The 27,920-nt window shown below is 44.1% G+C and overlaps 1 protein-coding gene and 1 long non-coding RNA gene across 2 annotated transcripts in view; one reads left to right on the top strand and one right to left on the bottom strand.

Moving 5' to 3' along the window:
• LOC129695702 (hippocampus abundant transcript 1 protein-like) overlaps nucleotides 1–224 on the bottom strand; it is a 59,836-nt gene extending 59,612 nt beyond the window's left edge. The window contains 1 exon segment of the mRNA XM_055632896.1: nucleotides 1–224. Coding sequence (XP_055488871.1) covers nucleotides 1–108 — 108 coding nt within the window. The 5' untranslated portion in view covers nucleotides 109–224.
• On the top strand, nucleotides 111–20,379 carry LOC129695703 (uncharacterized). The gene is made up of 4 exons (XR_008723212.1): nucleotides 111–249; nucleotides 1,194–1,490; nucleotides 6,093–6,160; nucleotides 19,645–20,379. It is a non-coding gene; the product is annotated as an uncharacterized LOC129695703 (long non-coding RNA).
• The last annotated feature ends 7,541 nt before the right edge of the window (nucleotides 20,380–27,920 follow it).

Below are 27,920 nucleotides of genomic sequence, written 5' to 3'. Positions count from 1 at the left end.
CTGCTGCGTGTGGGGGCCGGTGCGGCTGCTGCTGGCGGCCGAGCTGTCGATGCTGCTGCTGCTGCCTGTGATTGTGCAGAGCGGCGGCGGCTCGCCACTGTCACACATGGAGCGGTCGAACGTGAGCCCGGGCCCCGCCGCTACATTGTAGCCGCCACATTCCCCGCTCGAGCATCCCCAGGCGGGCCAGCTCCGCACGTGACACCGGCCGCAACAACGCGAGAGCCGTGCACTTCCTTCATCAAAGAGGTATTGGCGCCAAATCCAAACCTCTATATGTATTTTTTTAATTCTTGCATCCTGAACCGAGGCCTTGCATGTAGGACAATGGCAATGCAGCCAATTCTAAAAAATATAGATCGCACGTGCACCAACACCAAGATTGTTGGCAGTGGAATTGAGTTTTTGTTTCCCCAAAGACAGACATAAAATGCTGGAGTAACTCAGCGTGTCAGGCCGCACCTCTGGAGAAAAGAAATATGTGGCATTTTCGTTTGCGACCCTTCATCAGTCTCGACGGTAAACGTCACCCATTCCTTCTATCCAGAGATGCTGCCTGTCCCTCTGAGTTACTCCAGCATTTTGTGTCTGTCTTCGGTTTAAACCAGCATCTGCAATTCCTCCCTACATCATTGAGGTTACCAAAGAACAATTGAATAAGAATTTTTTTAAATACAAATACAGATTAATTGTGTAGGAAGGAACTGCAGATGCTGGTTTATATTGAAGATAGGCACAAAATGCTGGAGCAACTCAGCGGGACATGCAGCATCTCTGGAGAAAAGGAATAGGCGACGTTTCGGGTCAAGAGACCCGAAGAAGGGACTCGACCTGAAACGTCATCTATTGCTTTTCTCCAGAGATGCTGCCTGACCGCTGAGTTACTCCAGCATTTTCTGTCTATACTGGGATTGATTGTTGACTTCAGAAAGATGTCAGGATATACCCAGATCACATGTCAGTTTTCATTGGTGGATCGATGGAGGAAAGAGTTAGCAGTGTCTAATTCCTGGGCATTAACATCTCAGCTGACCAGCACATTGATGCAATGAAGAAGAAGTCATGCCAGTGCCTCTACTTTCTTAGACGTTTAAAGAGATTCAGTATGTCTGAATACTTTAATAAACACTTACAGATGTACTGTAGAAAGTATCCTGTCTGTTTGCATCATGGCCTGGTATGCCAATTCACAGGAATGCAAGAGGCTGCAGAGACTGGTCCATCATGGCACAACTCTCCCCTCCATCAAAAGCATCCACGTGAGATGTGTGTCAAGGAGACGGCTTCTATCATCAAGCAACCCCTCCACTCTCTTCTTGCTCTACCATCAGACAGGAGGTACAGAAGCCTGAAGGCTAACACCACCAGGTTAAGGAACAGCTGCTTTTCTACAACTATCGTTCATTGCCACAGACAGGAGCGAACGCCAGGACATTTGGAATTTTTTAAGGTGGAGATAAATAATTTATTTTCATTCGCTGGCATTGCTGGTAAGGAAGGTATTTATTGCCAATCTCCAGCTTCTATTGAGATGATGGTTCCGATTTATATTAGTTTATTGTCATATATAACATTCAAAGTAACATTAGCAAATTTGCAGATGACACAAGGCTGGGTGGCAGTGTGAACTGTGAGGAGGATGGTATGAGAATGCAGGGTGACTTGGACAGGTTCGGGGAGTGGGCAGATGCATGGCAGATGAAGTTTAATGCAGATAAATATGAGGTTATCCACTTTGGTAGCAAAAACAGGAAGTCAGATTACTATCTAAATGGCGTCAAGTTGGGAAAAGGGGAAGTACAACAGGATCTGGCGGTCCTTGTACATCAGTCTATGAAAGTAAACATGCAGGTACAGCAGGCAGTGAAGAAAGCGAATGGCAAGTTGGCCTTTATAACAAGAGGAATCGAATATAGGAGCAAAGAGGTCCTTCTGCAGTTGTACAGAGCCATAGTGAGACCACACCTGGAGTATTGTTTGCAGTTTTGGTCCCCTAATTTGAGGAAGGACATTCTTGCTATTGAGGGAGTGCAGCGTAGACTTACAAAGTTAATTTCCGGGATGGCGGGACTGTCATATGCTGAGAGAATGGAGCAGCTGGGCTTGTATACTCTGGAGTTTAGAAGGATGAGAGGATATCTCATTGAAACATATAAGATTGTTAAGGGTTTGGACACGCTAGAGGCAGGAAACATGTTCCCGATGTTGGGGGAGTCCAGAACCAGGCGCCACAGTTTAAGAATAAGGAGTAAGCCATTTAGAACAGAGACGAGGAAACACTTTTTCTCACAGAGAGTGGTGAGTGTGGAATTCTCTGCCTCAGAGGGCGGTGGAGGCAGGTTCTCTGGATGCTTTCAAGAGAGAACTATATAGGGCTCTTAAAAATAGCGGAGTCAGGGTATATGGGGAGAAGGCAGGGTACTGATTGGGGATGATCAGCCATGATCACATTGAATGGCGGTTATGGCTCGAAGTGCCGAATGGCCTACTCCTGCACCTATTGTCTATTGCCTATACATCAAGGTACAAGGACATTTCTTGTTCACATGAAACTCAGAGTAAATGGTAATTACTCACAGAGTATACTTGGTAATGATATATAAACAATAAATTTGAGGGCTACACAGCATAATCATGCAAGATTCAATTCAATTCAATTTATTTGTCATTTGGACCCCTTGAGGTCCAAACGAAATGCCGTTTCTGGAGCCATACATTACAAACAAATAGACCCACTTTGGTAACATAATTTACATAAACATACATCAAATTGCTGTGATGGAAAAAAAAACTTACAACTCCACTGCACGGTCCCCCCCCCCCCCCCTATGATGTCAGTCAAAGTACAGCAGCAGTGAAGGCTGGCAAATGGCGATTGTCCCCGCGGCCATTAAAGGAATCGAATATGGAGCAAAGAGGTCCTTCGCACACCGGGTCAGGGCCATAGTGAGACCATCCTGGCGTTTGCAGCGCTGGTCCCAGAGTCCCGAAGGACATTCTTGCTATTGAGGGAGTGCAGCGTAGGCTGATGTCAGGCCCCGCTCCATGCTGGAGCTCTTCAACCCCGCAACTCGGGAGGGAGAAGAAGCCGTGGCGGAGCCCTGAAAAGCGGTCTCCCTCCAGGGACCCGCGGGCTCCCGGTTTGGCCGCTAAAGGCCGCCAGTTCCCGCAGTTGCAGTCCTCCGAACCGGGGGCCGGGCTGCAGAATAAGCAGTAACCACCGCTAGAACCCGCTCTGGACTCGGCCAGCTCCGCGACAGGAGTGGTGAGTCGTGGAGTTCCCGGCTTCTCCTGTTGGAGGCCGTTCTCTGGTTGCAGCCCCAGACGAACAACGGAGGCTCTTAAACATAGCGGGTTGGGTATATGGGGGTGCAGGCAAGGAAATTTAAAATTACTCCCTCCCTCCACATTGAACCGGTTATGGCTCGAAGGCCCCCCTACTCCTGCCCCTATTGTCTACACACATACCCAACAAAAAATAACAAAATGTTACATGAAACATGGACAAAAAATAATAAAAACGCGGACGGGCTGCAGAGGCCGCTGCTGACGAGAGTCGCGCCGCCTACAGTTTGTGGTGCTATTCATATTGTAGAAATAAAACTAAAGGGAAAAAAGAGAATAATTAATGAGTTTGAGTTTGAAGATAAGAATATATGAATGAACCTCCAGGAAGGGGGAGTAAAACAGATAGCTGGTTCAGGAGTCTGGTAGCAGAATCCTGAATCTTCTCCCAGAAGGTAGAAGAGAAAAAAGGGATTGGCCAGGATGGCAGGATCCTCGATGATACTTCCAGGTTTCCTGGTGCAGTACACCGAGAAGATGGACTGGATGAGCCACTGCATCTTTGAACGCAGACTTGTCAAAAGCAGAGCAATTGCCCAAACAGTCTGAGTTGCATCCTGACAAAATACTTGTGTTTTGCGTTTTCTTGATCACCACATCAGTGTGAAAAGACCAGGTTAGTTTGGATGCCTAGGAACTTAATGCTGTCGACCATTTTTAGGCCCATTCTTAGTCGCGTCTGTGACCAAAAGATGAAAAATTGTGGACTCCATCTCTTCTAATTCTGAAAGCATTAAAGGTATATTGTTTTTGACTGATTATATGATTCATATTTTTGTCAGTTTATCAAGTGAAATTTTTATATGTTACTAGACCAAGTGGGACTAGTTGGGTCCCTGTCACACGGGAGGCCTTGTCCCCCAACACAACCCATTCCCCAACGCAATATTCCACCTCTCACCCAGAGCCGACAACTGCGCAGGGGCTGCTCATTTTGCCTTATTCACCCTCCCTCATTTTTAAACTTAAAAAAAAATGTAATTGCACTTGCTAGCTAGCAGAACTCAGTGTACTGTGACTTTAAAAAAAATGCATTTGCACTTGCTAGGGCTAGCAGGCCTCAGTGTACTTGGATAGCAACAATGTTGTGAGCAGGGCTACAATCCCATTGTGACGTTGCAGCTGTAAGCACACGGAATAAGCAGTTACTTTTTTTCCAAGTTTTTTGAGATTTTTGAACATTTTCATTTATAACTTGAGAAATTAAGCATGGAATTTTGAGATAAGGCGATTTTTAACCCCTGGAAAAAATCTCTACCGGAATATGTAAAATTTTTACCGTTAGCGCGTTGTTTTTTCAAGAAGATATGATTACACACAAACACAGACACATCCAAGATCAGAGTTTTATAGTTATACTAGACTAAGTGAGACCCGTTGGGTCCCAGCATCACACAGGAGGGCTGGTCCCCTAACGCAATATTCCACCTCTCCACCAATTCCAATGGGGGGGGGGGGGGGGGGGGGGGGGCTCTCTGGAGCGCTAGTATGGGTGTTGTGCGCTGAAGGGACTGGTTTCCAGAGGGCTAGCATGGACATTATGGGCCAATGGATTCTTAATAATAATAATAATAATAAATTTTATTTGTAGGCGCCTTTCAAATTCTCAAGGACACCTTACAGAGATTAACGAGAGAAAAAACATATAGTTGGAGTAAAATAAATAATAAGGACATCACCAATACACAAATTTATGACAGAAATCGCTCCAAAGACAAAAAATCAAAAACACAATGTGAAGAGAGAGCAGCAGCAGCTAAAGCGCGCCAGCGTCCACTCTCCCTTATGACAGCCATCTTGGACACAGACTAACATATTAACTTACACACAAAAAAATTGGGCTGGAGGCTCAGTTACTCAAGCCTGTTGTGCTGGCAGCTCACTCACTCACAGCTGGTGGGCTCACAGTTGACTCACGGCTATTCCTTGAAATTGCATTTCAAGCAGGGTGCAAGGGCACCAAATTCAAGTGCAGTTTCATACCATTTCAAGCCGGGTGCAAGGCCACTAAAGACAGTGAGTTGTGACCTCTCCCTCCCCCATCTTGCAGAGACTGAGCCACGCCCACACTTCCGGGTTTTATAGATCCTCTTCCCCTCCCACCTGAAGGGGCGTGGCCTTCATGGCGTGATTGACAGGAGAGAGAATCTCAACATTTTTTAAACACTAATAACTCTTTTATTTTTCATTGATGGGAAAAATCCTCGGCTCCTGATGAGCGGAGGGGGACTGAGTAAGATGGCCAAAAAGCCGTACGTGGAAGCGTTTTTTCTAAAATCAATATAAAGTGCAAACAGGAAGTGGTCAAGATTAGACTTTTAATTATATAGAAGGCAAGGCAGCTCTAATTAGGCAAGGCAGCTCTAATAAGGCAAGGCAGCTCTAATTAGGCAACGCAGCTTGCTTTAGCATTTTCAAAACCAAAGGCAATGCAGCTTGCTTTAGCACTTTCAAAACCAAAGGCAAGGCAGCTTGCTTTAGCACTTTCAAAACCAAAGGCAAGGCAGCTTGCTTTAGCACTTTCAAAACCAAAGGCAAGGCAGCTTGCTTTAGCACTTTCAAAACCAAAGGCAAGGCAGCTCTAATAAGGCAAGGCAGCTCTAATTAGGCAACGCAGCTTGCTTTAGCACTTTCAAAACCAAAGGCAAAACAGTTTGCGGGTTTTATAGTCCCTCCGGAAGGGGCATGACCTTCAGGAGAGAGAATCTCAACATTTTTTAAACACTAATAACTCTTATTTTTCATAGATGGGAAAAGTCCTCTTGTCCTGCGCAGCGGAGGGGGACTCGGAGTAAGATGGCCAAAAATCACAGCCGTAAGTGGCAGCGTTTTTTCTAAAATCAATATACAGAACAACAGGAATTGGTCAAGATCAGACTTTTAGTAATATAGATAATAAGGATGCTGACAATGTTTGTTTAGGGTCAGAAATCAAATATAACTGGTCACGTATGTGACATAACATGGAAGCATTTTACAAACTCCGAAGTTTAAAAAGCTAGAATGTTCATATATTCAGCAGAGATGCATTATAGTTCCGTAGGTAGGAAAATAGCAATGAATAAAATTAATCTCTTACAAGAATTTTTTAATGTATTGCATTGTGATGACATCTGGTCGCGTGTGTGACGTTTTGGTTCACTTGCCAAAGAATGGGCCTTTACAGTAGCTGGGTTCATGAGGGCAAGATTCAGTTCACACCCTCGCTTCCTTAGTTCAACAACCAATGCTTTTGGCATGCTGGCATTAAAGGTTAATTGTGGCCCTGATCCCAAGGCACAAGATTCTTAATCTCTTTCTTGTATTTTATCTCATCGTTGTTTTTGATCTGGCCAACTGAAGTGGTACTATCGGTGAACTTAAAGATTGAGTTGCCCTTGTACTTGGCCATGGAGTCTTGGGTGTATAAGCAGCAGAACAAGGGTTCTGAGCCCGAGATGGAACGTCATTAGCCCGTATAAAATGGGCGTAAAAGGGATTGAGCTTGTCTGGATGTCGCCACAGATCACCTGCAATTTATGGGACATGCCTGAACCACTCCATCCATGCAGTGAAGAGTCTTCAATAACACTGTTTGGTGGCAAGTTCCAAGGTTTCTATTTGGCATGGTGCGTGAACTGGTGGAGAATTCAAAGTTTTCTATTTTACGATATTTTTAGGGAGCCATGACGCTAAAAAGAAAGAACTATAACAAACCAAACAAAACTAAACGCGAATGAATACTGTGTAGGAAGGATCTGCAGATACTGCTTTAAACCGAAGATAGACACAAAAAGCTGGAATAACTCAGCAAGACAGGCAGCATCTCTGGAGAGAAGGAATGGGTGACGTTTCGGGTCGAGACCCTTCTTGTGCATTCCCCGCGAATAAATAAATAAATAAACCGAGTACAAGAATGATGGCATTTACCAACAAAAATATCCCAAATCTACAATTAAAAATAATTGATCATTTCCAGCAATTATCAGCTGGTATAGAATCATACAGCACAGAAACAAGCCCTTCAGTCCATCTTTCCCGTGCTGACTAAGATGCCCTATCCACACTAGTTCTACCTGCCCAGATTTGGCCCATACCCGTCAATCTTTTATTTCCATGTAACTGTTCACAAGGTTTGAAGAAGGGTCCCGACCCAAAACGTCACCTATCCATAATCTCCCGGGATGCTGCTTGACCCGCCGAGTTACTCCAGCAGCTTGTTCCTTCCAAATGTCTTTTAAATGTTGTTAACCTAAAAGGTTAGCTGCATGTATGCCATTCCATCATGCAGAGATTCCATCCCATCCAGTATTTTATCAGCAAGAGGAATTCTGCACATCTCTGTATTTTACAGAAGTTTTTGATATATGGGACAAAACGCAGAAACATTTCTATCATTTGTAAATCATACAAGGCGTTACATAGACCAACACATTATCATTAAGAATTTATACATAATTTGTGATTAAAATTGTTTTTTGAATTATTTTATTTCACCACAACTGATTTCAAAATGTAAAACTAAGAGGGAAATATTGGCTAAAATAAGTTTTATAATGAAACAGTGGAGATGAAGAAAACACTCTTACAACATTTAGAATATCCATCAGCTGATTAATTATTTTGATGTTACTGTATTTTTTTGTGGGAAAATATGGCAGTCACACCATTGACAACGGGGCAACAGATTATATCAATTTTCATGGTATTGCTTAAGGGATAAACTTTGGATAAGAAGATACTGCTCTTCCTCCAGATGGAGTCTACTGGGCTCTGTTTAACATGTTGAAGACTTTGTACATTTGACACGGATCACTGTACTGAAATGTCAACTACAATCCAAGAGTAGGGATTTAATTATATCGTACTCTAACTTAAAGGCGAGTCCCATGACAGGTTTCAACTGACACCTATACTTCTGTTAAATAATAATGACTGTTCGATTAATAATGCTAAAGTCCTAAAATAAAATTCTATTGGTTCAACTTGCAGGTGGCATTCAATTTAACTAGGCAGCATAAAACAATGGGATATAAGAAACAATTTATCATAAAACACAAATAGCATATTGATTCTAAAGAAAATTGAATGATTTTCTCTGAAGATAGCATATGATTCTGTGGGTCAAAATCTTAAAACATACATAGAACATAGAACATTATAACACAGGAATAGACCCTTCAGCTCACAATGTCTGTGCCAAACATGATGTCAAGACCAATTCACAACTGCCTGCACATAATCCATATCTCTCCATTCCCTGCATACCCATGTCCCTATCCCAAAGCCTCTGAAAAGCCACTATCATATCTGCCTCTGGGATGGAAGATTGCAACCTTCACGTGGTCTGCCCTGTATCGACAAATGCAATCAACCCGGCGTGTACAATCAAATAAGATCAAATAGAACAAGTTGTCCTACAACTTTAGGCTGTGCACGCCATACGCAAGAAGAAGATATCTGCCTCCACCGCCACTCCCAGAATCATGTTCCAGGCACTCACCACTCTGTTAGAAAAACATATCTTCTTTAAACTTTTCCCCTCTAGCCTTAAAGTCATCCACTAAAAGACTCATATGCTTGGTTCGGCTGCTTTGGCCACAAGATGATCTGTTCCACCTTCATCACTGAACTTTGTAGATAGGTAAATTATGTTGACTGCAGCCCTTTTATAAGTTTAGGATAAGCCAGAGTCTGAGATAACAAATATTATTTTCTTTTTTTTCCCAAATTGAGTGAATCTGAAGGTTGAAGCCATTCAGCTTGCAGCTGGCAAACACAGCTACCGTGACCTGCTGTGAACGAATCTCATGAATAAGTAACAGTACTGTTAGTTTGACCCTGCAATTGGATTCAGTTTAGTCAGGCAGAATATATATTTAACAGCTCCACCTTGTCGTAAGGTCAGGGGGAAAAGTACACAGCTGAGAGTATAAAAATATGTTTGAAATTAACTTTAATTCAAGGTTATGCAGAACGTATAGGTTAAATATGCAGGGGACCCTACTTTAATGTATGTCATAGACAAGCAAACATTCATTAAAGGAGCTACTTTTAAAATGTTAGTGAGAACTTATTAGTGTAATTTTAAATCAAGGCAAGCTAGACATAAATTTTGTTCTGTCTTTAGATTCACCAAATACACAGTAAGGAGACATTTCAATGACATGTTTACGTGGGCTTTTTTCCCATTCTTGGGCACTCCCTTGGGATCGAGGATGATCGGTCTCCACTCCAGTTCTGCGGGTTCCACGGTGAATGATGAGCCCAGTAGTCAGCAAGATCAGTAGTCCATGCAAGTTGTGGGACAGACAGTGCTTGATGGGGTGAATGGGCGGGTGGATAGCTCGTGTGGTGATCAGCTCCTTCCACTATTTACACCAAAGATCCTCTGCTATAAGATCTTTGATTTACACTGGCTTTTTGCATCCTCCACACAAAGGCACTCAAGGTTTTCTGTACCATCCCGAATGCTGCTTTACCATGTTGACTATTTGTGGACTCGGGATTCCAAAGGAATTGCTGCTAATATTAATTTTTTTGTTAAGGAAACTTCGGGGAAAATTCTTGAATTATTGTTCACTATCCTCCTGACAATCTCATTTTATGACGGAATACGAAACAGAGGAATGATTTTGGGACTCCTTCGTCATTCAATATGGAATATGTTAATTATGTTGCGAGAAAATCCCTTATAAATGTTCAGGGCAGTCAGAGAGTGATAGCGTTTTGATAACTGATATTGAGGGAATCTGATGGCTCAACCAGCAGGCAAACATAGCTGGTGTCTCCTGGTGTAAATAAATCTCATGAATAAATAATAGTGCTCAGTTGAACTGAACCTGCAGTTAGGAGTCAGGTTAATCCACTTGATTAAACAGAATCCTAACTGCAGACTGCAGGAACATGTCAGGACACAAAATGCTGTTGTAACTCAGCAGGTCAGGCAGCAACTTTGGAAAACATGGATGGGCTATGTTTCGGGTCGGGAGCCTTCTGAAGAAATCCTTTTGTGTTGTTTTGTGTAAACCAGTTCCTTGTTTCTATGAACTGATATGTGTCAGGCTTGCAAAAAGTGTAGCCTGTCCATTGGTGCTCACTGCATATTATAAGAAGTACTCAGCTGTAGATGCTGAAAGAAAACACAGACATTCGCTCATTTATTTTGCTAGTGGATATGGAGAATTTTGTTGAGAGAAAGTTAATGTGAAGCAAAAAGTGCTGAGTAACTCAGCGGGTCAGGCAGCATCTGGGAGGAATGGATAGGCAACATTTCGGCCATTCTTCAGAGTTGGAGGACGTTAGTGTTATCTCTTTTGTAAACTACCTGTTGATTCCAAGTCTCAGAAGCATCCATAGCACGGGGATCACGAATGCTGGTTGTTCATGAACTTAGCACTGGTTTGAAGTTTTAAACTTTAAACACTCTTGACACCAGATGGTCAAAAGCTATGCTAGCATACTGGAAGCAATTGTGAATTTCATCACTGATGTCTACTCTCACCAAAAGGTGGTTCCTGAGATATGAGTTTGCATTTTCCAGGTCTTGTGAACAAGTAAGACTGGGTCCTGGCATTGCACAGTGGAAGCTGGGTTGAGGTTCTTTGTCATGCCATTCTCTCATTTGTTTCAATGAAAAAGTAGCTGATGGCTTGCAGTTCAGGCTCCAAACAAGTACACGTTCTAATGCCTGTATACAAAGGCTTAAGGGCCTGTCTCACTTGGCGATTTTTTCGGCCATTGCCAGCATCATTGACTGATGTATCAGGTCATGGAAAAATTTGAGCGCGGTGTTTTCTCAAGTGTCACAACATTTTTTTTGTCGCCGCTGGATTTTGAAATGTTCAAATTCTTTTGAATTGAATTGAATTGAATTTCCTTTATTGTCATTCAGACCTTACGGTCTGAACGAAATTTCGTGCCTGCAGTCATACATACAATGATACAATAATGAACAACAATAAACACAAATTAACATCCACCACAGTGAGTCCTCCAAACACCTCCTCACTGTGGTGGAGGCAAAAAATCTTAGGGCTGCAGTCTCTTCCCTCTTCTCCCTCTGCGCTGAGGCAATTCCCCACCGGGCGATGGTATAAACAGTCCCGCAGCTCACCGAACCCCGCGAACGGGCCGGTTCAAACACTGCGGCCCGGGGTGGTCGAAGCCGCCGCACCTCCAGTCCAGCACACGCAGCCGCCGGCCCGCGGCTGAACCCAGGACTCTGGACACCGCCGCCAGAACGTCGCCCCAGCCACCGGAGCACCGTCCCAGCCCCCGGACCGGATCGCCCTCACGTGAGTACCGTTCCACCCTCAGGCTGGGCCACTCCAGCGGGAGTGCCGTTCCTCCCTCGGGCTGGGCCACTCCAGCGGGAGTGCCGTTCCTCCCTCGGGCTGGGCCACTCCAGCGGGAGTGCCGTTCCACCCTTGGGCTGGGCCACTCCAGCGGGAGTGCTGTTCCTCCCTCGGGCTGGGCCACTCCGACGGGAGTGCCGTTCCTCCCTCGGGCTGGGCCACTCCAGCGGGAGTGCCGTTCCACCCTCAGGCTGGGCCACTCCGACGGGAGTGCCGTTCCTCCTTCGGGCTGGGCCGCTCCAGCAGGAGTGCCGTTCCACCCTCGGGCTGGGCCACTCCGACGGGAGTGCCGTTCCTCCTTCGGGCTGGGCCACTCCGACGGGAGTGCCGTTCCTCCTTCGGGCTGGGCCACTCCGACGGGAGTGCCGTTGGGCTGGGCCACTCCAGCCCCTCACCATGCCGCTCTCACGGGAGCACCGTTCCATCCCGGGCTGAGCCGGGAGCGAGCCCAGGACGAGTCCTGTCAGCTGCCTAGAGTCCCGAGGTCGCCGGCTCCGCTAGGCCTCAGCGTAGACGGAGGCAAAGAAGGGGGATACGACAAAAAGGTCGTATTCCCCCGAAGGGAGTGACAGCAGCCCCCGTTTCTCCCCCCACCCCCCCCCCCCCCACATAAACACAGCCTAAAAACCAAAAACATAACTAGACAAAAACGAAAAAAAACAACACAAAAAAGTAAAAACCAACGGACTGATATGACGCCGGCAGTCGCCGAAAAAATCGCCAAGTGGGACAGGCCCTTAAATGACTGATTGTGGAGTGACCTTGGTTCTGCAGTGAAGGCAACATAGGTTGAACAATTTCTCATTTATCCTGTGAATTGTGGAGAAAGATTTTGGAGGTAAAAGGACACAAAGTGCTGGAGTAACTCAATGGGCCAGACTGCATCCCAGGAGAACACGGAGGGTAAAGTTTTTTGGTCGGGACGCTTCTTCTAACTGAACAAGGGTCCCAACCCAAAATGTCCCCTTTCCATGTTCTCCAGAATTGTTGCCTGACCCGCTGCGTTACTCCAGCACTTTGTGTCTATCTGCAGTTCCTTGTTGCTGGAGAAAATCAGCGGGTGCAGCGGGTGCCTCTCTCTCATCTCATCTCAGCCTCTCATCTTTCAATCGGGTTCGGCCAGGAAGGATCTGCAGATGCTGGATTAAAACGAAGATAGACACAACATGTAGCTCAGCGGGACAAGCAGCATATCAGAAGGGTCTCGACCCGAAATGTCACCCATTCCTTCTCCCAAAAGATGCTGCCTGCCGTTGAGTTACTCATTCTCTTTAAACCGGCATCTGCTGTTCCTTCCGACACATGCACAAGAAATAGGCAACTTTTCGGGTCGAAACGTTGCCTATTTCCTTCGTTCCATAGATGCTGCTGCACCCGCTGAGTTTCTCCAGCATTTGTGTGTGTGGGTGGCAGTTGGGGAGGGGGGGGGGGGGGGTGGTGTGTAGAGAGATAAGGCAGCCTGAGGAAAGGCTCGCCTGTCAATTTCCCTCCGTAGATGCGGCCTGGCCCGCGGAGTTCCTCCAGTTAGAAACTGCTTTCAGACAAATCATGTTCGTTGTACCTCAGTATGAACAGAATTGCCATAGAATACAAAAATAATACAAACAAAAAATGGTAAAGAAGGCGTATAGTATGCTTGCCTTCATTGTTCAGGGCATTGAGTTGGAGAATCAAGAAATCAAGATGCATCTTCATAGAACATTGGGTCCCTGATGTATGAAACAAAATTATGAATTTGTGTCTGAAGTCCCTCTTCACCAAGTTTTAGAACTTCATAAGTTCATGGAACTCCATAAAATTATGAAAGGCATAGATATGGTAGAACTTTTTCCCAGGGTATAAATTTCAAATCCAGGAGGACACTAGAGTTCCTGTTCTGTGCTGTTCTTTGTTAATCTCTGTATGTCTATGGCACTGCCTCTTCATGAAGCCTCTTGTTTCTCAATTTCCCCCCAAAAAAGAAAAAAAAAATAGTTGAGGGCAACACAGTAGCACAGTTGGTAGAAATGCTGCCTCACAGCTCCAGAGACCCGGATTCAGTCTTGACCTCAGGTGCAAACTATGTGGAGTTTACACATTCTCCATATGGCTAGGTGGGTTTCCTCAGGGTGCTCCGGTTTCCTCCCCCATCCCAAAGACGTACGTTCACTGGAGTTGGTAAATTGCCCTAGTGTGTAAGGAGTGGATTCGAAAGTGGGATAACATAGAACAAGTGTGAACTGGTGATCAATGGTGGGCCTAAGGGCATACATCCATGCTCCATCAATGATATATTGCTCTGTTGATTTCTTGTCAGCTGGGATTGGTGAGGAAGTTGGACTGAAAATAATGCTTTGGAATGTAATCAAAGACTCTCAGGATAAGGACAGGGTCACCATTGGGAATGTCTTCCTAGTATCCCTGCCTCTCGAACCTTGATATGTTCAATTTGGGGTTCTTAACAGTGGAGTTTCTGTGGGGAGTGGTGGAGAAGAGTGTTGGCGACTATCTGAGCTATAGGTAGTGGTGGTAGCTACACCCGTTCAAATACAGATTTAGTGCCACAGAGTCATACAGCACAGAAACAGGCCCTTTAGCCCAACGTCCATGCTGACCAAGATGCCCCATCTAAGCTAGTCTGATTGCCAATGTTTAATCCATATTCCTCTAAACCTTTCCTATCCATCTACCTATCCAAGTGTCTTTGAAATGCTGTCATAGAACGTCTCAACTATGTCCTCTGGCAGCTTGTTCCAAGAAAATGTTATCCCTCAGGTTACTATAAAATCATTCCCCTCTCATTCAGATTATACTCATGGGATAAAGTAGTAAACTGCACTTCGTTTTTACCATCACCCAGATTCAGCTACATTTCAATGGTTGCAGGTCTGTTGAGCCAATGACGTGAGGTGTTGAGTGACAACACAAACAATGGCCCAAGTCTGCTCCTGTCTCGGGTATCAATGAGCTACCTCGGAACTTCTGTACCATTGGCAGTCGTCGACAGCAAAGATCCTATAGCAGAGGATCTTTGGTCGACAGTGTGTTGATTGCTAGCAAAGCATTCACAACAAGACAGTGCCTGCAATTTACATTTGTTCTGGCAGAATAATAATGAGTTATGTCTGGAAGCATCTTAACTGATATGATATCTGAAATGAGGAGTCAGGAATAGCTTTTATAGGATACTGAAGGCAGCACTATCATCTCTGCAAATACCATGAACACGCTGTGGTTATCTACAAGTTAGTTCTATATATTTGATAGTTTATACCAGAGATTAAATCTGACATGCACTGTTTGCGGCACACAACAAGAACTGGCCTTGGCCAATGGTCATGCGATTAATAAGAAAGTGAGAGGAGGCTCTCCCTGTCTCAGATACATTTTATTACATCATAACCAGCAGTGCTGAGTGTATAAACTCAGTAAAAGATAATAAAACACTAATTAGATGCCTGTTTGGTTTGCAGCTATAAATGACTTTACATTTAAATTCTACACAATAACTACACAGCATCCTATTAACCTATTTGAGTGTTCCCGGAGAGCAGCGTGCCAGGAATGTACAGTGAGCGGTGCCAAGCCCTTAGTAGGCCCGGCCCACCCACCTCCCCGTGTTGCCACTGCATGGCCACCAGGTTCTTAATGCCAGGTACACAAAAATGCTGGGGAAACTCAGCGGGTGCAGCAGCACCTATGGAGCGAAGGAAATAGGTAACATTTCGGGCCGAAACCCTTCTTCAGATTGATAGGGGGTGGCGGGGAGAAGGAAGGAAAAAGGAGGAGGAGAAGCTCGAAGGCTGGGGGATGGGAGGAGACAGCCCGAGGGCTGAGGAAGGGAAGGAGACAGCAAGGGCAAACAAAATTGGGAGAATTTGATGTTCATGCCCGCAGGATGCAAACTCCCCAAGCGAAATATGAGGTTCTGTTCCTCCAATTTCCGGGGTTGCTCACTCTGGCAATGGAGGAGACCCAGGACAGAGAGGTCGGATTGGGAATGGGAGGGGGAGTTGAAGTGCTGAGCCACCGGGGGGTCAGGTAGGTTCTTGCGGACCGAGCGGAGGTGTTCGGCGAAGCGATTGCCCAACCTCCGCTTAGTCTCACCGATGTAGATCAGCTGACCTCTAGAGCAGCGGATGCAGCAGATGAGGTTGGAGGAGATACGGGTGAACGTCTGCCACACCTGGAACGACTGTTTGGGTCCTTGAATGGAGTCGAGGGGTGAGGTAAAGGGACAGGTGTTGCATTTCTTGCGGTTGCAAGGGAAAGTGCCCGGGGAGGGGGTGGTACGGGCGGGAAGGGAAGAATTGACAAGGGAGTTGCGGAGGGAGCGGTCTTTGTGGAAGGCAGACGTAGGGGGAGATGGGAAGATGTGGCGAGTGGTGGGGTCACGTTGGAGGTGGCGGAAATGGCGGAGGATTATTTGTTGTATTTGCTGTCTGGTGGGGTGAAAAGTGAGGACTAGGGGGACTCTGCCCTTGTTGTGAGTGCGGGGATGGGGAGAGAGAGCAGTGTTGCGGGGTATGGAAGAGACCCTGGTGCGAGCCTCATCTATGGTGGAGGAGGGGAACCCCCATTCCCTGAAGAATGAGGACATTTCAGATGCCCTGGTGTGGAACGCCTCATCCTGGGAGCAGATGCGGCGTAGGCGGAGGAATTGGGAGTAGGGGATGGAGTACACTTCTTCCCACCCTGCTTCCTGTAAGGACTCAATCCCCTACTCCCAATTCCTCCGCCTACGCCGCATCTGCTCCCAGTTACCTATTTCTTTCACTCCATAGATGCTGCTGCACCCGCTGAGTTTCCCCAGCATTTTTGTGTACCTTCGATTTTCCAGCATCTGCAGTTCCTTCTTGAACAGGTTCTCAATGCCATCCTGAATGGGTCCTTACCACTTTGAGCAGTCACAGACAAGTGGTTCCCAGGAGTGAGCGAGGCGTAGTATTTTTCCAAGAAAGATTTGAGCACAACCTTGGATCTTTCTTTGTCCACTTGATCACTTCCCACAAAAGAGCTCTGATTAGAACATTTGTTTAGGAAGTCTACTGCTGGCAGAAAGGTTCTGCTCAGCGATTTGTAAGTGACCATGTAGCCTTTATTGTGTGTGGATTTTCTTTGTGCAGGGTAATAAAATTAAATGGTATTGTTGTGGCTCAAACATCAAAGATGCTTCAATGGGATATTTGATGAGGTAAGAACCTTTACAGAGAGATCAAAGGTCTAATCTGTTTGCAAAAAAAAACAGTAGCATAAAAGAAAATGTTATGGATTTTATAAGCATTTATAAAGAAAAAAACAAAGGATAATGTATGACAGGGAGAAAATCAAATGACATGCTGGAAAACAAAAGTTCCTTCAAGTAATTGATCATCCATCTTAACATCTAGTCCCCACAGTGCTACAATATATATAGCATGGGGTTTGGGGATGGCCAGGTTGGGGCAGGGGGAAGAGGTAATGAATCCACATGTGAAGAATGAACATGTAGCAAAAATATTATGACTTCCGAAATACTAACAGGAAATTAATAAATTTAGATCCGTGGGCAATCTATTTGGGATCTATAAAAGAACAATGATACAAGACAACAGGAGCTCATTCACCTCATCTTTTTTGCAACAGCATTAACTAATTACTCCCACTTCACTGCTCCTGGTGTCATTTTTCTGTTTTCGTCCCCCTTTTTAGAGTACTTCATGAGTTATCATGAAAAATCAATTTAAATAGTTTGTTTGAGGATTTTGCCGATCACAAATCTGCAACTATTGAATGTTACTGATTCTTCAAACAATGGAGACTGTTTTTTTCAATAACTCAATCAATTGTATCATGATTATGAGTGATTATCTAATCTCCCCGTCACTTTCCCTGTTTGCTGAAAAACAATTCAAGTTTCCTTGATCATCCATTTTAACAACTAGTTCCCAGAGTGTTACACTATCCATGTACCATGATGTTTGGGGGGCGGGGGGGGGAGGGGGGACACAGGAATGGTGGATGCGGACCAATGCTTTAAATATATATTTGCTTTGCTTCTGCACTCTATGCCTTTAGTTATACATCAAGATTGTATTTATGTTTGATATATTTGATCTGTTTGAACAGCATGCAAAACAAAGATTGTCACTATACCTTTACACTATACATGACAGTAATGAACCTAAACATAAACCTAATCGATATCACGTGTACCAAGATACGGTGATAACATTTATTTTGCATGCTATCCAGTCAAATCATGCTATACATGAGTACAACGGATAGTACAAAAAAGAGAAAAGAAACAGAGTACAGAACATAGTGCTCCACCTACAGAGAAAGTGCTGCATCAAGGTAGATTGTGAGATCGAGAATACAACCTCGAGGGCCTGTCCCATGAGCATGCGACTCCATGTGGCAAGCGCGACTTAACGAGCATGTGACTCCATGTGGCAAGCGCGACCTAACGTGGTCGCTTGAGCCGTACGGCCTCACGGGGCCGGTCCCACTTTGATCGCCGGAGCCGTATGGAGTTGTGCGGAGCTGGTCCCGACATCGCGCGGGGCTCTGAAAAAGCTGACCGTGTTCAAAAATTCCGCGCAGCAACGGCCTACCGGCCCGAAGCCGCCTTGACACCGTATGTCACACGTGAACTTCCCGCGGACTTCGCTCGAACTTCATGTCACTCACTCGACCTCCGTGCGGCCCCAGCTTCTGGTTTGGTCACGCTTGCCGCATGCAGTCGCATGCTCGTGGGACAGGCCCTTTAAGTCGCGCTTGCCGCATGGAGTCGCATGCTTGTGGGACAGGCTCTTTAGCTAATCAGACGTATGTTGAAGAATCTGATAACAGCAGGGAAGTAGCTGTTTTTGAATCTGTTGTTATGTACTTTCAAAGCTTTTGCATCTTATGCCCGTTGAGAGAGGGGAGAATAGTGTGTGACCAGGTGTGAGCTCTCCATGATTGTGTTGGCTGCGCGCAGAGGCATCGTAAAGTGTCGATAGAGTCAATGGGGGCAGACTGGTTCACCTGATGGACCATAATGCTCTGCAATTTCCTGTGATGTTGAGCAGTGAATGTGCCAACGCTGTGATGCAACCCATTAATGTACACACCTTCTCTCTTCCTGCACTGCCTATCAAGGCATTTTGCTTAGACTGCCTTTCTTTTACTTAAAACAATTTGCATGTGTGTGCGTGTACGTGTACATCATATTTTAACTGAATTTCCATTTTAGGTGTTCTTGTCCTAAAATCTGACAACATCCTTTACATTATATATAGAATTTCAGAATGTTATGTTAACTGCAAACTTTGAAATGGTGCCAAAATCCACATCATTAATATTTCCCCCAAATTTGCAGTATCTTTAACATTGACTCTCCGTGCAAATTTGGCTCTATTTTGGTCGGGGTGGGGGGGGGGAGGAAATTATTATTTAAAGGTCACCTCTAATCATTCAAGAAATTTTACCAATCACTTCCAAGTATGGGTCACCCTTGCAATCCTCATGCAGTTTCCACAACACAAGCATGCAGGATTGTGTCATTCTCAATGCACTTTGAGCATTGTTGGGGAACAATGACTGCCACCCTTTTGTGTGGCTGCATCATGCTGAGGATAGAGCCCGGGTATGCAAGCACCACAGGGCGGCACAGTGGCGCAACTGGTAGAGCTGCTACCTCACCGTGCCAGAGATCCGTGTTCGATCCTGACCTTGGGTGCTGTCTGCGTAGAGCATGGACGTTCTCCCTGTGACCATGCGAGTTTCCTCTGCTCTGGTTTCCTCCCACATTCCAAAGACGCATGTGTTTATAGGTTAATTAGGCTCTGTAAATTGCTCTCAGTGTGTAGGGTGTGCATGGGAAAGTGGGATTACATAGAACGTGTGTGAACGGATGATCAATGCTTGATATGGACTGTGGTCTGAAGCACCTGTTTTAATGTTGTGTCTCTAAACACAACTAATCAAAACTATTTGCTAATGTTCTGTCTGTCTCCAGTGTCACCGCAGGACATTCCATTCTGTTGGACTGTACTGCACTGCCTGTCCCTTGTAGAAATGTTCACATAGAGAACACCTTTGCCAAGTCAATCAGGCAGTGATTGCACAGAAATAACTGGAGGCCCTGGAGATGGTGGATCGAATGGTATGGTTCCCTCGGCAAAACTTTCAAAGTCATTTAGCAGAATCCTCAATGCCAGAACTCTCAAGCAAGCTCCAAGAACCTGCATAGATAATGGTAAGCGTGGCTGACCCCGTCGGATCTCTTTTGCACAGTCAGATCCTGATATCACAGCCCTTGAAGCCCGCGTGATGTTGATGAGACTGTCATCTATCTTGTCATGGGCTGTGTCTTTTCCAGAAAAGGGATGCAGTGGTCTATGTCAGGATTTATCTGGAACAGGACTCTGTGCTGTCTGCACAGGTTGTTCCCAGGTAAATATACTGAGATAAACATTGATTGCTGCTGGAAAATTATCAACTTTGATCTGTCTAAAACTCATTGTTCTTTCAGTACAAGGAAATGTTTGCAACTGAATGTCACTGACTGGGCATTCCAAAGTTCAGGAGTAATTGCTGTATGATCTACTGAGAGTGCATCTGTTGGAACGGTTCAATGGGGGGAAATAAAACACACTTGAGGGACACTGAAGGACTGACCCTGGTGCGTTTCTCAAGCATTACACTGAGACAATGTTTGCAGATGAAACATTAGTGACTTTGACACACTGTAAACCAATGTACAGTGCTGCTGCTGCTGCTGCTTTCTCAGTACTTTTTGCTCTGCATTCAACACCATTGTGCCAGAGCTACTACACTCCAAACTTTCCGAGTTGACTGTGCCTGAACCCCTCTGTCAGTGGATCACCAACTTCCTGACAGACAGGAAGCAGCATGTGAGGCTGGGAAAGCACATCTTGGACCCGCAAACGCTCAGCATAGGAGCACCGCAAGGCTGCGTACTCTCTCCTCCTCTCTACTCTCTCTACACCAACGACTGCACCTCCACAGACACCTCTGTCAAGCTTCTCAAGTTTGCGGACGACACAACCCTGATTGGACTGATCCAGGATGGGGAGGAATCGGCCCACAGACAGGAAGTGTCACAGCTGGTGTCCTGGTGCTGTAGCAACAACCTAGAGCTCAATGGTCTTAAGACAGTGGAATTGATTGTAGACTTTAGGAGAGCTCTCCTTCCCCTCACCCCACTCACCATCAACAACACCACAGTCACATCTGTGGAGTCTTTTAAGTTCCTGGGAACCATCATCTCCAAGGACCTTAAGTGGGGGGCTACCATCGACTCCACGACAGCTGCGGCAGCTGTGGAAGCACAATCTGCCACAGGCAATGATGGTCCAATTCTACACGGCCATCGTAGAATCTGCCACAGGCAATGATGGTCCAATTCTACACGGCCATCGTGTTCTCACCTTCTCCATCATGGTCTGGTTTGGCTCAGCCACCAAGCACGACACCTGGAGGCTGCAGCGAATCATCCAATTAGCAGAGAAGATTATTGGCTGCAACCTTCCCTCCATTGATGAACTGTACACTGCAAGGGCCAAGAAGTGAGCGGGCAAGATCATCTCTGACCCTTCTCACCCTGGCCACAAACTCTTTGAATCACTTCCCTCTGGAATGCGACTCCGGACTGTCAAAGCTGCCACAGCCAGACATAAAAACAGTTTTTATCCACGAGTAGTTGCTCTAGTCAACAGCCAAAAATCTGTAGCCTCCCTTTGATCTGGTATTTTGTTGGTTCACATGCTTGATCAATGGTGTTTTATCATTAATGTCTTATTATTATTAATGTTTAGTGAGTCGTTTATAACCGTCACTGTATGTCATGTTGTTTCTTGTGGGCGGAGCACCAAGGCAAATTCCTTGTATGTGAATACTTGGCCAATAAACTTACTTACGTACTTAAACTTACTTACTTACTTTTACCAATATCGTTTTAAGTAGAATGTATTTTTGAGGTGTGCTTTCTCTGCATGTCAAAGACCTGTCCAGCTGTGCTGTGCTATTTCAATGTAGTCAACAGATCAGTCAATTTCCTCTGCATAATAATATCCATCTTGACTTTAAACCTGTTTCTATCATATGCAATGAAGAAAGTGACGTACTAATATGTGTTTTTGAAAGAATTTTCACCAGTGGCCAACATGGCCTCTGACTTCTGCCTACATCATGATGAACCCTGTTTAATGGGGACAGAGAGGGAGTGAGGTCCCCCAAAATAATCTCCCAACCGTGAAGATGCTGCTAATAAGATGCTGCTTCCCACGTACTCCACACATTAGCCAATCAAACTCCTCTCACCTGTGTCCACTTATCACCAATCAGGATTTGCCGCATCCCCACCTCTTTTCCAGCTTTCTCCCCACCACTAAAATCAATCTAAAGGAGGGTCCAGACCAGAAATGCCACCTATTTATTCCCTCCACATATGCTGTCTGACCCACTGACTTACTCTAGCATTTTGTGTTTTGCTGCAATAAAGCATTTTGATCTCCTCTAACTAACGGCATGAAATTGGCAGCTAGAATGACCCTCTACTTCCCACCATGATGATTTCCATTAGTGACTCGTGAGCAAACACTCGTGCAGTATTTTCAATCACTTTTCTTGTGAGGTGTCCCTTAACAATAACTCATGTTACTTGCAAGCTTGGCCATTCATCGGCAGTTGCTGGAAACATAGCATGAATGTACTATAGGTTATGGTTTAAAATTTTCCGTATAGTTCAGGAGATTGAAGATTTATAATATTCCTGGCTTTGTGTTCCTGGCAGTGACCTAACTTGCTGCTGACTGGATTCATGCTGCTGCTGTATTGCAAATGATACCAAAAAAAACATTTTTTTGTGTGACTTCTGACATCTGCCATACCTATCCCATTAAACTATTGGTATGCAACTCTAACGAATGGACATTTTCAGCTGGAAAGCTTAGAATCGCATTCTAGCTGCTGATTAAATTTCGGTTATAATAAAATAGATATAAAAAAGTACTATAAAATGAGCCCCTTCCCTTGTTTCCAAATGTACTTACTTTTATACAGTAAGACCTGCTGGCAAAGATGTGGCTAAAAAAATTATGAAAGAGATGAGTTTAAGGATGATCCAAAAGAAAGATGGAGGCAATGGACGAGTATTCAAGTGTGGCTTGAAGTACATCGAGGCTGTGCTGCCAAAGGTTCACAGAGAAAAAGATGAATGTTCCCACCGAGACCCATTCAGCCTAAAATGGGATTTACCCTTCATACAAGCCATTAGTGTCAACCATGTTTACCAAACTTGTTCTTATATCCCTTCAACTTCTGCTCGCCAATTCACACCCCCCCCCACAGCAAATTCCACAGTCTCGCAACTATGTTCCACATTTCATTCATTTCATTCATTTAATCTCATATAAATGACCTCTCTTTCCTAATCCCAATGTGTGGAAATAATTTCCTTTTTTTTCTCTGCACCCACTCTTTTAAATATCTTATCCATATATTATCTACATTATTTTAATGAAGAAACCCCAGATGTTTAAATCCATTTTTTTGTTTTGCTATCTCCTCATGCTGTGTACCATTTTACTATTCTCCAAATTTTCAAGATATTAAATCATAATAAGTTCTGCATAATCAATGATGATAAAACCTACAATTTGATTCATTTTTAATGGCCTTTTTCTGTCTGAAGGTTCAGAACAACACCATTGGTTTTTCTTCAAGACAATTTGTTATAAAATAGTAACAGTTTTAAGCACAAATTGTTAACAGTACCAATTGACTTTATTCATTTTGGAAAGATTATGCTCAACCCACAAAAATAGATTGAGGAATTTATTGAGCAATCATGTGGCAGTATGTTTTTTGTTACTTTGCCCAGACTTGCAATATTCCAATAGGAATTGCCTGTAATGCACCTGTATCTGGAAACATCTGGATTGTCATCACAAAAATATCTTTAGCACATGTCTCCCTGTAAGCTTTAAAAGGTAGGAGTATAAACATAAAATGCTGGAGGACAGGACAGGCAGCATCTCTGGAGAGAAGGAATGGGTGACGTTTCAGGTCGAGACCCTTCTTCAGACTGAGAGTCAGGGGAGGGGGAGATACAGAGATAAGGAAGTGACACTGATTCTCAGTCTGAAGAAGGGTCTCGGCTCGACACGTCACACATTCCTTCTCTCAGATGTTGCCTGAATGGGTGTGTTACTCCAGCATTTTGTGTCTATCTTCGGTTTAAACCAGCATCTGCAGTTCCTTCCTACACATTGGGTAGGAGTAAACACTTGTGGAGTTATAGTCAATAGTCAATAGTCAATAGTCTATTTAATTGTCATTTGGACCCCTGGAGGTCCAAATGAAATGCCGTTTCTGCAGCCATACATTACACACAAATAGACCCCAGACACAACATAATTTACAATTTACATAAACATCCATCACATAGCTGTGATGGAAGGCCAAAAAAAACTTATCTCTGGACTGCACCTCCCCCCCCCCCCCCCCCCCCCCCCCCCTTGTTAGAGTCAAAGTCAAAGAGGGGGGCTGGCGGTGGCGATTGTCCCGCGGCCATCAAAGCCACGCCGGGTGGTGCGAGGCCGCACACCGGGTCTTGGTGTTAAAGACCCCGGCGTGCGCTCGCAGAGTCCCGTGGCCATTCCAAGCCGCGCGGGGCGGTGATGTTAGGCCCCGCTCCAGGAGCTCTTCGACCCCGCAAGCAACAACTAGTAGAAATCAATCAGCAGCTAATTTTAAAACTGTGATGACTTGGTAATGAGGAAGTGTGGAAGTGGGCTGTTGTTGATGTGAACGTCCTTTGGCTGCTGAATGCTTGCTCAACCACACGTGATTAAGAGTCCCACACTGAACAATCTCATACTCTGCCCGCTCTGCATTGGTTATAATCTGTGCACATGCTAACACCCTCTCCTAGAAGGCATCTGGCACCACACACATAGAATTAAATCATCACTGAAATTAACCCCCAATTTGTGTAATAGATCTGAATTTTTATTTTTATTTTAGTTTAGTTTAAAGATACCAAGCAGAAACAGGCCCTTCGGCCCATCGAGTCCCCGCCGACCAGCGATCCAGCATACCAACGTTATCCTACACACACTAGGGACAATTTACAATTATACCAAGCCAATTAGCCTACAAACCTGTACATCTTTGGAGTTTGGGAGGAAGCTGGAGATCCTGGAAAAACCCCACAGGGAGAACGTACAAACTCCTTTTAGACAGCAGCCATAGCCAGGATCGAACTCAGGTTTCTGGCGCTAAAAATGTAAGTTCAGCAACTCTACTGCTGCGCCATCATACCACCCACTTTTCTTGTATGTGATTTTTCTAAGATAACCGATTAAGATAACTGACTAATGTAGCCCATGAAATTAGAAATTATTGTACATGTTCTGTTATTTGCAATAATTGCAAGTAGAGTTCCTCACAGGTGGTTGATTGACCCTGAAAATAATAATTTTTCTGACAATCTATTTCTATGTTTTCAGTTGTACAAATCAAACCATCAATTACAGGCTGCAGTCAAACACACTTCATGCTGGATGTTTGCTAAAAGGCACTCTACATTTAATCAAATCGCACAACATTTACTTTTAATCTATCATGATATAATTAAACTAATCAAAGGAATATCTTTCATATCAAGTCATTGCTAGATCATACTAAACTAATGGCAGGTATTTGGTTAAGTGATGTGCAAACTAGTTCAAAGCAATGTAATATACACTCTGATCACTTTCTGCATCTAATGCAGATTATAAACATTATCATTTTAGAACACAACCGCTAAGGTTTTTACTTTCAATTTGTTAATTTACCTAATATATTTGATTATTTATAACCAGATTTACTGGTTATAAACCAACAACTTTACTGTTGCAGGCTTACTCCTCGAAGATGGAGTCCTCTGGAGTTTTGGATATTTCATTATTTTTCATTAAATTTATAAGTTGTGATTTATTGTTTCCAAAACCACCACATGTAAATGTTTCACCACTGGAATCTTTTATATTTGTACGATGAACAGCTAGATATTTTAATGACTTTTTCATGCATACATGTATGTAGCCACTGTAGTGTTTTTTCATCTAGTTAACGATATTAAAATAATGAATGTTGCTCCTAATTATTCTAGCAGTTACAAGAGTTGTGAGATGCAGAATGGGTTCAGTAACTGCCCACACAGGATATCCTTCATCTCAGTTGGGTCATTGTGGTAAGGCATTCACTTGAGTTCTGGTGTATCCACCACAGTTGACAGAGAAACATCAGTAGAGGCTGGCAGTTATTAATCTGTTTCCTATCTCTGGTTGGATGTGAAACCGTGAGAAAAACAAGGAAAAGAAACATGAGTGATTTCCTAAAATTATAATTCATTTTTCTAACCCTTCAACACAAACGATTGTATTAAATGTTCAATACAATATTTATTTTAAACGATGAAAGTGATCTACTTTGAAGAAGAATCAAAACTTTCAGCTATTTGATCCTGATATCAAAGGCCAGCAATAGTGGTTATAAATATCAAAGCTGATAAATATATCACTTGGTGTGACACTGATCTAACCACAGACTTTGGATCCATCTTTTCTCTCATCTACTTCCCATCAACAAATGGCCACTTGGAGACATGACTCAAATATTCTGTAAAAGATTCAATATATACACTGAAGGCCTCCAGTTTTATCTCACTATTACCTCTCCAACCCATCTATTGTCTAAATTATCTCTGTTTTTGTCCAGCATTATGTATTGGATGAGAAGAAATGTATTCTAAACATTAGAAGGAACAGTGCAATTGTATGCTTTTCCTGCCACAATATCCCCCCCCCCCCCATTAAATTCCCTGTTCCAAATTCAGCCAGAATTGTAGCAGTTTGATCACAATACAAAACAACATACATTATCCATATTTTATATTTTTTCAGCATTGTGTGCTGGTGATACTTTCATTCCTTGTTTTGTAACCTCAAGACATTTTTCCATTGCTCTCCTGGTTAGTCTTTCTCTGTAAAGTTAAGATCACCACAAGTCTGTTACTGTGTCTGCAATGGATATAGTTGCATTTGTCTATTACCCCTCTACTTGTTAACCTTTTCAATTAAGCAATGCCTCTATTTCAAAATTCTCATTCTCATTTTCAGTTCCTTCACAGTTTGCCCCTCAATAATTTTTCCATCACTATACAACAAACTACAGGAGGAACTCGGGAGGTCAGGCAGCATCTGTGGAACAAAATGGAGAGTCAACGTTTTGCTTTGGAAACGTTCATCTAGACTAAAGGGTAGATGTCAAGCGGGCAACCAGTATTATGAGGTGACAGAGAGTGGTGGGGCAAGAGCTAGCAAATGATAGGTGTATCTAAGGGAAGAAGGCTGATTTTCAAATGAAGTCAGGTGGGGAGGGAAGGGTGGAGAAAGCAACAGAGGCTAGAATGAGATTGAATGAATGATGAATGAATGAATAAGTTTATTGGCCAAGTATGTACACATACAAGGAATTTGCCTTGGTGCTCCGCTTGCACGTAACAACATGACATACAGTAACAATTAAGAATGACACATAAAACATTAAACATTAATAATAAAACATTACAGTTTAAACATGTGGATGAAATAAAATACCAGAGCAAAATGAGGCTACAGACTTCTGGTTATTGAGTAGAGCTACTACTCGTGGAAAATACTCTTTTTATGTCTGGCTGTGGCGGCTTTGACATTCCGGAGTCGCCTTCCAGAGGGAAGTGATTCAAAGAGTTTGTGGCCAGGGTGAGAGGGGTCAGAGATGATCTTACCCGCTCGCTTCCTGGCCCTTGCAGTGTACAGTTCATCAATGTGGGGAAGGTTTAGGTATGTTACAAAACCTACCTGAATCGCCATTGGGAATCTGCCCTCAGCCAGGCCCGCGATTTTGGCGCTGTTTGGAGGGGGCGGGTTTAAAACGCGTTTTTTACTAGGCTGTACTAATCGCACATGTTCAGCCTAGTAAATCATTAACGAAAAATCGCTGCAAGACCCGGTCGCAAAAGGTATTATTAGTTTTATAGGCCTCGATAATATAGTTCTAATAGATTTTAAATTACTGTTTCATCTCGCAACCTCTCGCAGCCCCAGGGTTTTATAGAGCAAACAATTAAAGGTATGTACCTTATTTTTACATTAAATGGGGCATATATATAACCCTATATATCAAGTTATCTATAACGAATAGCTCATTTTGGGCTTTTTATATCCCGCAGTATTTTTC

Source organism: Leucoraja erinacea, chromosome 3, assembly GCF_028641065.1.
Source record: "Leucoraja erinacea ecotype New England chromosome 3, Leri_hhj_1, whole genome shotgun sequence".
Lineage (NCBI taxonomy): Eukaryota > Metazoa > Chordata > Chondrichthyes > Rajiformes > Rajidae > Leucoraja > Leucoraja erinaceus.
This window is presented reverse-complemented; position numbering and strand designations above follow the sequence as displayed.